Source organism: Lepidothrix coronata, unplaced genomic scaffold, assembly GCF_001604755.1.
Source record: "Lepidothrix coronata isolate B3197 unplaced genomic scaffold, Lepidothrix_coronata-1.0 Scaffold76, whole genome shotgun sequence".
In the NCBI taxonomy this organism is placed as follows: domain Eukaryota; kingdom Metazoa; phylum Chordata; class Aves; order Passeriformes; family Pipridae; genus Lepidothrix; species Lepidothrix coronata.
In genome coordinates this window covers 3,027,066-3,039,707 of record NW_016690256.1, presented here as the reverse complement: position 1 = coordinate 3,039,707, position 12,642 = coordinate 3,027,066, and the positions used below count along the sequence as shown (strand labels likewise).

The following is a 12,642-nucleotide window of genomic DNA, read 5'->3' as shown; positions in this document are numbered from 1 at the left end:
TGAATAAACAGACTCAGCTATATAAAATTGTATAGTTATATTAGCAAGTTCAGAAAGCTCATAACTCTGCTGAACAGGCTCTCCAGTATCTGCACTGCTGTGCTTGCATTCTGTGGAGACACCTCTAATTCGTCACAGAGGGAGCACTGTGACATGTCTTCATGGGTTAAATCCTCTGGCTGGTTTGAATAACACTTCTTTACCATTTCTATTTGTTACGGGTGGGAGTGGAAGGTTTAGACAAAATTTATTGAAAAGCTCTGCTGTTGAGTCAAGAGATGCAGAAAGGATGCCTGGTTTTCTAAACTCCTTCTCAGAGAGGAGTCTAGGTGAGGCTGCATCCAGTCTTAGCCTTGGATTATGTCAATAGCTTAAGTTTAAGGAATTACAGAGGTGTGATGGAACCACTTTTGACACACTGTAACAAAGCAATTATTGAAGCAGTTATATTAAAGCTAGCAAAAAGAAATAATTATTAAGTAGAGGTCTGATGTAACTCACCAGTACCAATGCTCATGGGGAGATCTCTTTCTCTCACATCTTGAGGAGTAACCTTGGGGGGCATCCCCCACCCAAGGGAGAAATCACCACACATACACCCCAAAAAGGGTTACATCAGAAGAACCTGACTGTATGAAAGAGGACTGGACTTTTATAGTATAAAGTGATTGACTGCTAGTCACACATTTACAGGTCAGCTATCAGCTCATCTGTCAAATCAGACTTCAAAAAAGCAGGGTATGTATTTGAAGTCTGATGAAGCAGGATGGTTTTAGTATAATTAAAACCAAGATAACACCCTGGGTTCAGCATTTCATCTTGCACGATAGGTTGCATTATAGCTTGATTGGATTTTAGGTTTTATCAGAGTGGGTCTATCCTGCTGCACTATTAGACATCTCATTTTGGAAGACTATTTTTCTGGTCCTTCTCTAAATAAAAGGAAAATATGGTGCTCATCTGTCAGAGAGGAGTGATGGTTGCTCTTTGAAAAGGTGGCTTTCTTGTTGGATTGGGTTGCTTATGTCCTCTCCTTAGCGCACAATATTTAGCAAAGATGCCACTATTTTTTAACCTTTCCACCAATAATGCCCATGGCATGGCAGAACCTACTTAAGGTTTCTAAAATATTTAGTATGTCATCTGGGTAAAGAAGCTTGCATAGAACAAATAGACTTTGCTGAGGGCTGAGCTTGACTCTTTGATGAAAATTTCAGTGCTTGCAGAATGCAGCATAGTATCCTGTAAGACTTGGATGTCATTATCTAAAAACATGAAAGGGCAGAGCAAAAAAAGGCATCTTTTTCTGTCTGCCCTGCTCAGTTCCTTCACCAAACAAACAAGAGGTCTGCCTGCATTAATTTTGTATCACGTCAGTTGACACTCAACACATGCAGAGGTGTTATTTTTATATACATCTGCAAGACTGAGCACAAACAGAACTGGGTGCTGTTCATCAAGTAGAAAATTAGAAATGACATGCCAGCCTCTTAAACTAGATTTTGCAATTGGAGATTCAAATTGCACTTGCCGCCTGAGGTGGTGAGGATGAGAATGCCCAGGTCTCCCTATTGCCCAAGGTAGTCATGTTCACTTCTACATGCATACAACGGTGCCTAGAGTGAGGACCTCCATTTGCTTTATAGCTGGGCCAGCCAACAACTTGCAGAAGTATGTTTTACAAAGCCAGAAATGTTATCAAAGTTGTAAGTAAAAATACAGCTGTGTTACCAACTTAGACCTGGCTCTTAATTTGAAATGTTTAGGAAAGAGCACTGAAGTCAGCTCTCATGTCATTTTCGTTTGCTAATGGAGTAATCAACGTCTGTAGAGCATCAGCCACAAAATCTTTCTTTCAGTGAAAAGTATGCTCAAAAATTCTCTTGTCTGAGATCTAAAATCTCATTTTAATTAGCATTGCACATGATTACTCCAATCAAAGCAAGTCAGTGGCAAACATTGCCATCTGCATTCGTCATTAACATCAGCTAGCATGATGGCAGTCTGATTTTAAGTTAACACGTGGGCTCTGAAGTACAAATGTCTGTTCAAGGACAAAGAACATTGTCCTACTTTCTTTCTGCTACTTAGCTTTTGAAACACAACCTCAGTCTTAGAACTCAACAAATACAGAGCATTTCCGGTATGGCAGGTGTTTTACATCTGGGATATGGCAGTCTTGCTTATTATCTGCAACAGAAGATACTGTCCTTCATTTTGGGTAATTTAATTGTTCCTGGAATCAGGATTATATGACATCTGCCCAGCAATCAGCACAGCTGCCAACTGTGTGGTTAGGGGTTTTGAGACATTGATAGGCTTCCATGGCAAGGTACACAATTATTCAGTGAATTTTTGAGACAGTGACTGTTCAATACAATGGTAAAATTCTGACCATGGCATGCTGAAAAGGGCAACACCAACAAGGTAATACATTGCATGCCTGTTTGTGTATGCACTGCCATTTTCCAGAGGTCACGTATCATTAATTGGTTAAGCAGAGGTGTCTAATGATACTTAACTGGATATATAAGGTTCTTCATCAAACGTCCTCACAGAAAGCTGCGTATGAGAAGCAGCAGATGACTGATACTGATAAGAATCCTTTATGAATGTAAATATTTAGTAAGATATAGCCAAGTTTTTAAAGAAATTGTTCCACTGCTAAGCCATCATTTTTTTCCAAAGGTTACATGAATTCCAAGAACACTTACCAAGGAAGGCACAAGCATAACTAAGCTTATGGATTATGTAAAATTCAGCAACCTTTATCCTCAGAGAACGGAATTATCTGGGCATTTAGATGTTAGTACAAGACTCTAAACTCTTTAAAAGAAGACATATTTCAGTAGCATTTTTCTTCCTACTGAATCATACTTTCCATGCAGAATGAGTGTTTATGAGAGTTTTAAATTATTTTGAGTGCATAGTCACAACTCTTTTATAGTCATAACTTCTTTCAAAGTTCTCCTTATTGTGAGAGGTAGCCTTGAGTGTTTTAAATCTACCCACAAAGATGCAATAATCATTCTTTGCAATTACACTACAATGCACAACAATTAATTACATTGAATCCTTCTCAAAGAAGTGTGTACCAGTGAAGAGATTGCCACAGTTTTATTTCTGACAATAAAAGAGTAGGAATTATCAGACACATTGGGATTTTACTGATCTAACATTTCTGTAGCCAGGTTTATAATCATATAATTTTCCTTATAGGAAATAAATATCAGTTCTTGACAGGCATGATCTTTAAACAATATTTTACATAGGAAAAATATTTCCAAGTATTTTTTCATGTAAGAAATCAAGATCCGGATTTTTAGCTAGGTAACTCCAATGAGTAACCTGCACTCATTTACAGTCTTGCTAGGATTCATGTGCAGGGTCTTCCCCTGAGAAACTGGGGTACATGTACCCTGAAGACTGCTGGTGCAGGTGCCGGGCATAGGACTGGATGAGGCTCAGAGTTGGTATCGCTGTAACTTGGTAATACAGAGTTCAGGGCAGGCTGAAAGTCTTTCCCAGGATCTAGGTTAAACACTTAGGCAGCAAATTCATGCTGAACTATGCCCAGACACAGTGTGATACCCAGGTACCTTAAAGCTGGCTTTCAATTTGTGCTTATGGAGTCCCTGGATTTAGATATACATCCTATGTTCACATATATGTCCTATACATGAGGTTTTTTTGTATAGGCATACACAAGGTGGAGGTCCACTTCAAACTGGTGGAAAACATCTTCAGCATTGATGAAAAGAGCTAGGGCTGCTTGAGCGGGTGCTGTACTACCGGGGAACTGAACACAGGGAGTGAAATCTGTGGTGCTGTCTGCACCCTAGGTGCATTTGAGGGGTGTATGTCAGACTAGCACTACTCTAGTCAGGGCATCTATCCGTTTAGTTTCAAATTTTAGAAATACAATGTTGGCAACCCAACACAGCTCCAGGACATCAACCAAAGCACTGTGAGTGGGAATAATCAAGAGATTCCCTTTGAAAGCTTACTTCCAGTCTGATCTAGATGCTAAGTTATATGCATCCATTCACCTAAAGAAATGCATTACACCGAGCGTAGGTTTGGTCACATGTTTAGTCCTCCCAATGCACCCCTGTCTGCCAGACAACCCCTGTCTGACCAAAAGAAAGTCTGAAAAAAACCAAGCTCAACAGCCACATGTGGCTGTTGGCAAGTTGACAAGAGGGACTTTTTGGAAAGAAGCAAGGGTTAGCTGTTACATAAAATATGATTAGTGCTTCAGAGTAAATGTTTCCAAGACTGATATAATCACCTGTCTTCATATCTTTATTTCCTTTCACAGAGCCATGTTTGACTATGACAAGAGCAAAGACAGTGGCCTCCCAAGCCAAGGACTCAGTTTTAAGTATGGGGACATCCTTCATGTCATCAACGCCTCAGATGATGAATGGTGGCAGGCGAGGAGGGTCACTCTGGAGGGAGACAGTGAGGAAATGGGAGTTATACCCAGCAAGAGGAGGTGAGTGCTACCTCTTTCTTTTTACATCCTTGGTCATTATGTTAAAATATTTAATTTTTTTTCCAAAGACAGTGTGCATCAATCTACTAAAACTCTGGGGAAAGTTGAAGAAAATGCCAGAGTTATTTCAATTGGAAGATACAATTTTTGCTGTGTGATTCAAGGAATTCAGGCTGTTTAACTGTACTGAAATGAAACTCAAAAGGTGACTCAGTTGTAGGGGATTAGTAACTTCACAAAGAAAGAGGGGAAGAGGAAGAGATCACCATCTACCAAAGAGCTTCTGCAGAAAGAAGAATAACCAGAACCCAAGCCTGGGAATAAGCTCTGAATTTGAAGTGGAGCGCATGTTTTAATGTCAGGGTGATTAGCCATAGCATCAAACTGTAATGAATGTCTTGACATTTTCAAATCAAGACTATGTCTTTCTTTTGAGAGACTAATAGAATTAAACTTCTCAGCCTGTGTGATGTAAAAAAATGATGCTAAATTATATAATGGTCATCTTTAGCTTCAAAATCTCTTAATTTAACCTCTGCTTGCCTGGAAACTGATGGACAATCAATATAACAGTAAATTTTTCATATAATGTAAATGAAGGAACTTTCAGCTGCTCTCCAAGCTAAATCTGAATCTTTGTTTGTCTGTGATGGATTCATGGTGACTGCTGGAGAGAGAACAGCCATCTGAATCTCTCTCATTGTTTGTGTTGTTTATTCTGTCTAGATGCTTTTGTAAAATTAGCCACAAGTCTCTGATAGTATCAGAAGGAGCACACAAATCAGTATTACTTCCTGCCTCTGTTGATAGTTGCTATAGAAAGGTCAAGAACTGAAAGGGTAGGAGGAAAATGAAATCAGTCAAAACATATTACAGCAATTGCTCTTTTGCAGCAATGCTCTCATACTGAATATAAACTTTTTATTCTTAGCTATTTCAGCTTTAGCATTAATATAAAAAAGTATCATGCCCATTTTTTATTGTAGAGAAACGGGATGCTTGATACTCTATAGAGCACCTGCTGCTGTTTCAAGAGAGTTGGCCCAGGTACTAATAGAGTTTATGATACTCATTATTCTAAATCATATAAAAGTAAACTGAAAGGCCATCAAATACCTTGTTGACATGAGCCCTGTAAGGACCTTATTTTTTCTAATCATGACCATATTTGAATAGCAACCACACCTGGTTTTTCAGCAAAGAGTAATTTTGAAGTTGGATAATAGAGAGAAATAAAAACTAGGTTATAACTTTTAAGATGGAAAAATGTGCTCATTAACCAGAGTTAGTCTCTAGATATTTAAAAAGGAATACTTGCCTGCTACAGTAAACACCGTTGTAATGACACGATTGGATCACACATGGAAAAAGAGGGAAGTTTATTCAGTTAACACTAAGGAAAGTGCGTGCACAAAGCTCACTCACAGTGTGGTGTCTCCTATGAAAAACTACAAAAAGCTGTCTTACATAATAAGAGAACTATACAGGGGGAAATGGCAAAGCGAAGCAGCTAATTAAGATGTGGAATTGCATATCCTGTAAGGTGGAGAGGTTGTATGTGCCTAAAGCTATTTGGGTTACCTGCACAGTGGTGTTTTCAAGGACAAAAGATAGAGGTTCTCTAGTCAAGGTCAGACATATAAGAGAGCCTAGGAATAAGATGTAGCTTAGGAAATGCTGGGAGAAAACAGAATGAAAAAAAAAATTAAAAAAAGAAAGATGAGACAAGATGAAAATAGGTTAGTTAGAGACTAAAAATAAGAGTCTTGAATTTTAAAAGATGCAGTTATAGTTACCATGCTCTCCACTTGTCATCCTGATTCTTTACTAGTGAATCTGAGAAGCTTGGAAAAATCAATAGCATCTGATTTTCTGTCTGCATTAATATAATGACATGATACACCTGAGCTGGGATGGGAGGACATTGCTGTTATTTCATAAGGTTTCAGTGGCACAAGGTTATTTTTATCAATGCACTGAAAAGCGAGTATTGTTTCTTTTCTGTGGATTCTGGATGATTCCTCAGAGCCAGTGAGAATGATGTGCTCTTGCCAGCATTTTCTGTGGTCATTTACACCACCCAAGGGGAGAATGAGAAATCAATGTGCACAGGGCTGAGTTAAAGAAAATAAAGCTCATCATATCTGACAGAATGTGCTAATTCAGAGTTGAATTTCCTTTGCAGGTATGCATTATTGACTGTAAGAGGCTTTATCTAAAGGCCCGGGATTCATCTGACTAAATATAGGATACCAGGGCATGGAAACCTTCATTTAAGCTGTTGACTCCAGAATGCTATGCATCTTATAGTTTATATGGGATTATTTCTATAAACGTTCTATTATATGCCATATAACATATGTAATATATGTCAGTAAAATATTGTGGTAGAAAGGAAGGAATAAAAGAAAGTCTGTAGCTGTTTCTTGGGCTGTGACTAGTGAAAGCCCAACTTCCTACAATGCTCTAAATTGAAGGGATTTTATATTTGTGTTATATTTTTCAATCCCCCATTCATTTCTATATCTTTTTTTATAGGGTCTGCATTTTCTGGGGAGTTGGATTAGTGGGGTTTGGTTTTGGTGTTGTGCTTATATTCCTTTTCCTACCTGTGGAATACTACCCCGTGGGATTTTGCACTTTGATGTTTTTTGCACTTTGGGCCAGGGAGAGGCTGTAGAGATCCAGGAATTGTTAGTTCCAGGGTTAGTCTCTTAGTTATCTGCTTTGCTATTTCAACTCCTGTACAGCAACAGCTAAGACATAATTACTGCATTTTCCATGAGATAAATCATTATAGAATAGCTCTGAAAGCCGGTAACCACTTCAGTTCTGTTTTTGAGAGAGACATACACATGTACACAAATATATCTATATAAATGTATGTATGTATATAAACACATAAAGCAATAACAAGTACATTATTTTACTTCTCTGAGGTGCCATGTAATGGCGATTGCTTTCCATGTATTTAGGGTTTTTTATTTTTTTATGGGACAGCCCATCATGCGTGACATTTTAGCATGAGCTGATTAGAGAAATTTTGAATGATAAATCAAGACTCCTCTATGACATATGTGATATACCAGAAGAAATCATAATTTAAAATTATAGGGGAGCTACCACTCATTATTGTATCCAGGATGTTGGATACATTACCAAACTATACCTCTCAGTTATTTAATAGCATTTGAAAGATTTTTTTGTCCTTAGATTTCAGTGCTGCTGTCAATGTGTGGACTTGTTGCCTCATTTATGGTTAAATTGAAAAGTCAGGCTTTAAAAGGGAGTTTTGGAGGGCAGCACTGCAGCTAAAAGAAGGTTACCGAAAGAGACAGCACAAAGAAACGGGGGTAGCCCCATGTTTCTCCACTCATCTGTGCAAGGACCAAATCTCATGAACCAATGACCTCTGCGGAGATTAACAAAAATTAAATTCTCAATACCCTTCAGTTCTTAAATACAATTGCAACCATTTCTACATTTTGTCCATTTGTCAGTATGTATTTATTGTCTGATTACAGCTGTTGTTCTCAACCACGAGATTGAGTAGCCAATTGTGTAGGAACCAAATATAATGCTCTAAAGGTGTTGTGGTATTGTATCATGTTGGTGTTGGGAAGCATAGGACTTCAGCGTGAGAGGTGGCAAACCACTTCAGTTGCAATTTACCAATCACTAAATAGTTATTATATAGTATTAATCAATGAACATTTCAGGCCAAATTTTTCTTGGTTCCACATCTTCCCAAAAGATTTATCCAAGCTATGTTTAAGGTGACAGTAGGGCACAATTATATCAGGCAGGATGTCCAGGGTGAGGGGACAACTACCAGCTCTGTACCAATGTCTCAGGCAGCCTGCAGTATTGCCAGTGGACTATGGCTTATGTATGTGAATTGCTCCCTTATCATTGAAAATTTCTATTTATACTAAAATGACCAACAGAACTAGATTTATACTGGATTTTTGTTACATTTACCTATATATATGTATAGATTTAGATTAGAATTTCTACATATGCTGTGCTTTTGATCATGAAAATTTTTATTTGCCTCGTTGTGGTTCCTATTATTCATATGAAAAAAAAAAAAACTAAGCTTCCCATAAAGGGCAGCAGCAAGCTGAGCAGCCTATGTCTAAGATTGCCTGCCCATGGAAACACTCACATTAGAATGAGCAAAATTCACAAAACCAATGTGCATAAGTCAGAGTGTATTAAATTCCTAGACAGATACTCTAATTCAGTAGTAAAGAGATTTTAATTTGCTGTAGCATTTTACACCTCCAGTTCTTTTCACTTTTTCTTTGCTGAGTCCCTGCACACAGACAAGCTCCTACATTGCAAGCCCCCCACAACAGCAACCTCCCACCTCACGAATGTCAAGCTTCAGTATTTTCTATGATGTGTGCATATCTGCTTGACTTGAGTCTGTGGGTCCGAAATACAGCCTGAGATTTCACACAGATTGCCCCAGAATTACTGAGCGTAAATTCTCGCCACTTTTACTACTGCAGACAGTGAGGATTTGGCCTTAAAACACTGAAATAATTACCTTAATCTTTCTATTGTCTTTAAGATGTGCAGTCACAAAACTGCTGTCAGACTGGACATCATTCTAAGATACCCATTTTTAGATAGTTTAAGTACATCTGACTGCAAAATGTTATGCAACTTATATCTCTGTTGTTACCAGCTGGAGGTGTATGATGGTACCAGCCTGATATTTGTGTTCTCAAATACACAACATTCTCCCCACAAATGCATGTAACCACTCTCTTCTTCCAGAGCAAAGTGGGGGGAAAAGTACAAAAACTTTCTGTTTCACAAAATTTTGTTTCACAAAATGTTTGTTTCACAAACATTTAAGGACAAGAAACAAGAGGTTTTCCCAGCAGAGAACTCCCTGTGGGCAAAAAGCCAGCTTAAATTTGTTATTCTGCTCAGCTTGGCAGAAGGGCATGTTTATCCACTCAAGTGAGTTTTGTGTTTAATGGTTTCCTGTAAATTGTCTACCTTTCTAAGATTTTAATAAGATTTTAATCCTTAGATGATAAAACTTTTTAACATGGCATAATCATGTAAGCTTTGTCTAAAATAAGTTACCTGACTATACCTACTAATCTAATTGGAAAAATTAAGTATGGAATAAAATTGGTAAGTATATGTAGGTATAAACTTCTTCCTGTGCTCTTGCAATGATGGGAGACTTTTGTGCCGAAGGAAAACAGCTGTTAGCTTTTAAACAGAAAAAGGTTGTTCTACAATTTTATGAGAATTCAATTCCTAATGTCACTGGGTCTACTCTTTTCATAAATATTGACCAGGTGATGAGCTGCTCTCTATAAGCAAGTCACTGACAGTGGAGAGCTGAACCAGAGCACATTCTCTCCTACTGAAAGATACGTGTTCAGTTGCAAAAATGCTACTTCAAGAATGCTCAAAAATAATTTTGAGAATGGGAATCTTGGTAAGCTCAGACCTCACATGAACAATAGTAAGCAGTGCAAAGGACGGAAGCAATAAAAAGCTATGAACTGAGACCACTGATTTAAACTATAAATAGTATGTATGTATTTTCACTTATCTCTCACTTGATGGGCAGGCAAAACAAGTATAATGCAGATGACCTGGAAATGGAGAAGCAAGATAAGAAGAGACATACTAATAAAGATACAAAATGTAGGAAGCTCTTTCAAGTACCCAATTTGCATTGTTTTTTTCTATTTGCTACTCTCCTCACTACAGTACTCATGCTGGATTTGGAAATAACTTTCATTGTGCAAAAAACCTCAATGCAAAATCTGTGCAAATTAGGCTACTGTTACAATTTTATTTCATCCTTGAAACCAATTTGCAATTTGCATCTGTATTCTACATCAGTGATGGATACTGTTATTGAAGATTAAAGCATGTCTCACTTCATATTCTACGTTTCTGCTTTTAGAAAGGCACTGACAAAACTGGTCCATTAACCTCCAACAATGAGCAATCACAGTTCATGTCCTGTTCAGATATTTGATTTTTTTCTTGTTTCCAGCACAAGTGAAGAACTGAAAGTCTCATTTTGAAAAATCCCACAGGCCCATTTTGAATAGCTACATGTGGCCAGAAACACAAAAGCAGATAGACATTGCAGTGTAATAAGTCTTGCATCCCAGTAATAAGTTCCTCAGAGGAGCAGGAAGAGAACAGCACCCCAAAGAACTGAAGTCTTGAAATTGCTAGTGAGGGAACCTGAAGGCTGATGTATGTTTTCAATATACTGCTCCACTCTTTTCGCTTTACATGGGAAGAAGAGAGTGAATCCTGACCATCTCCGAAAAAAAGGGCCAAATGTGTCTACTACCAGGAATGTTTTAAAGGGAAAGTGAGTATACAGCGTATACTCCAACTGTCCCATATCTCAGAGGGTCTTAGACAATTTCCCTGTACACAGCTGTGTTTCTGCAGGGAGTTGTGCTTGGAGAATGGGTGGGAAGATGGAGGTGAAATCCCCATCAGTTGTGCTAGGTGGTGCTCAGGACTCAGAGCTTTTCAGCTCCCAAGTTACATTTGAATGCTGGGAGTAGGTTTCTTTCACCATTTCTTGAAATCTCTTTTAGTTTTGGTGACTCCTCAAGCACTTTTGAAAATGGGACTTGAACCATGAATTTGTTTTGGAAATGATATCTATGCTTTCCTGATCCCTTAGGTGTAGCTGTATCAAGCAAATATGTAATTAGAAAGGAGCACAGCAGCAATGTGTACATCAGACAAGTCAGGGCTGCATATCTGGGCCTCTGCAAATTTGGCAGACAGGAGTCCTCCTCCTTCACTTCATGTTTTTGCATAACTCCCCATAATCCTGCTTTGTGCAGCAGAGGTGAATGAAAATGGTTACAGTTTGAAGTGAAACACTCCTTCCTATATATAAGCAATTTCTTCAGATGATGGATCAAAATATTGTTCAAGGGATAGTGGGTTTGCTGTCAGATAAAGCAGTGTAAGGAATTGACACTCATATATAGACATTCACAGTATCAACTGCTGCAAATAACCTTTTGGACCTAAACTACTTTTTAATTTGGGAAATAAAGGCAGTCAACTTTATTTTTCCTTAAATATAGCAATTACAACCCTGAAAATTCAAAAGTGCCAAAAATGTTTGAATCAGTGTTCCTTTAAAAAGCGTATTTTCTAAGAGCTGGATCAATTAATCTAAAAGAACTGGTATTCAAAACTTTGTATCTTCATCATTTTAGTTCCCTTTTTAGCTCTGTCTATGGCAAAAGTGTCCTGGTAGCCCAGATGAGAAATTCTGAGAACACCGAAATTCACTGCAGTCCTGCACCTTGACCATTTCAACAAAGATTAAATTTTTGAAGAACCAAAGCTAAATTCAAACAGAGTTCTCCAGAGCACATAAAACCAAGGCTTTTCAGAAACTTAGGTTGATTCCTTCAGGAAAAAGAGAGGTTTGTTCCTACCACTAGACCAACCCACTGCCACAATTCAAGTCCCAAACCAAAGACGTGAAGGCAATAGAGAACCTGAGCTGAAGCACTTTAAGAGCATATTATAAATTGGACAAAACCATTTGTTTTGTCCTAGCCTTTTTCTAATAGCTAACCTATTTCTTTGACATTTCAGGCAGCAACAGTAATGTAAGCAGCCTGAAACATAGAAAATTTCAGCTCGTAAGTTTACAGTTCAGCTAAATTATAAGTAACTGGGAACAGTTTTATTGTGGAAGGTGTCAGGAAAATTGTAATGGGAGGCAACACTGTGCTACCCTTAATACAGTGTCAGATGATGAAAGGTTTGGCATATTCAGTAGGCATGCTGAGCATATATGAACATTGTTGCTATGTTTGCCTGGAGGAATAATGACACTTAATGACACTACTTAAAAACTTCTTAAGGCAATGCAGAATGTTTCTGCAGTTCGTTATCTGTCTGCTATGCCTCTAGAAAGCAGCAATGCCTCCATGGCTGCTATTGCAACTTTTATAAACTTCATAATATTCACTCTTCAGGGTTAATTTCCAAATTTCTTTATGCAACGAATGTCATGTCAGTCATGGCTAGGCTTCGCGAACAAAGATTTGGGAAAGGCTCTATCCACATTTGTTACAAGCACGCTGGTGGCTAATGAGGCCAAT

At 38.1% G+C, this 12,642-nt stretch overlaps 1 protein-coding gene across 20 annotated transcripts in view; it reads left to right on the top strand.

Annotated features, from left to right (window-relative positions):
• The window catches only part of DLG2 (discs large MAGUK scaffold protein 2), a 997,608-nt gene that overhangs the window by 941,177 nt on the left and 43,789 nt on the right, over positions 1 to 12,642 (top strand). For all 20 annotated transcript variants that reach the window (XM_017819622.1, XM_017819624.1, XM_017819626.1 and 17 more), the window contains one exon: positions 4,322 to 4,498. In XM_017819622.1, coding sequence (XP_017675111.1) covers positions 4,322 to 4,498 — 177 coding nt within the window. The remainder of the gene's footprint in view (positions 1 to 4,321; positions 4,499 to 12,642) is intronic.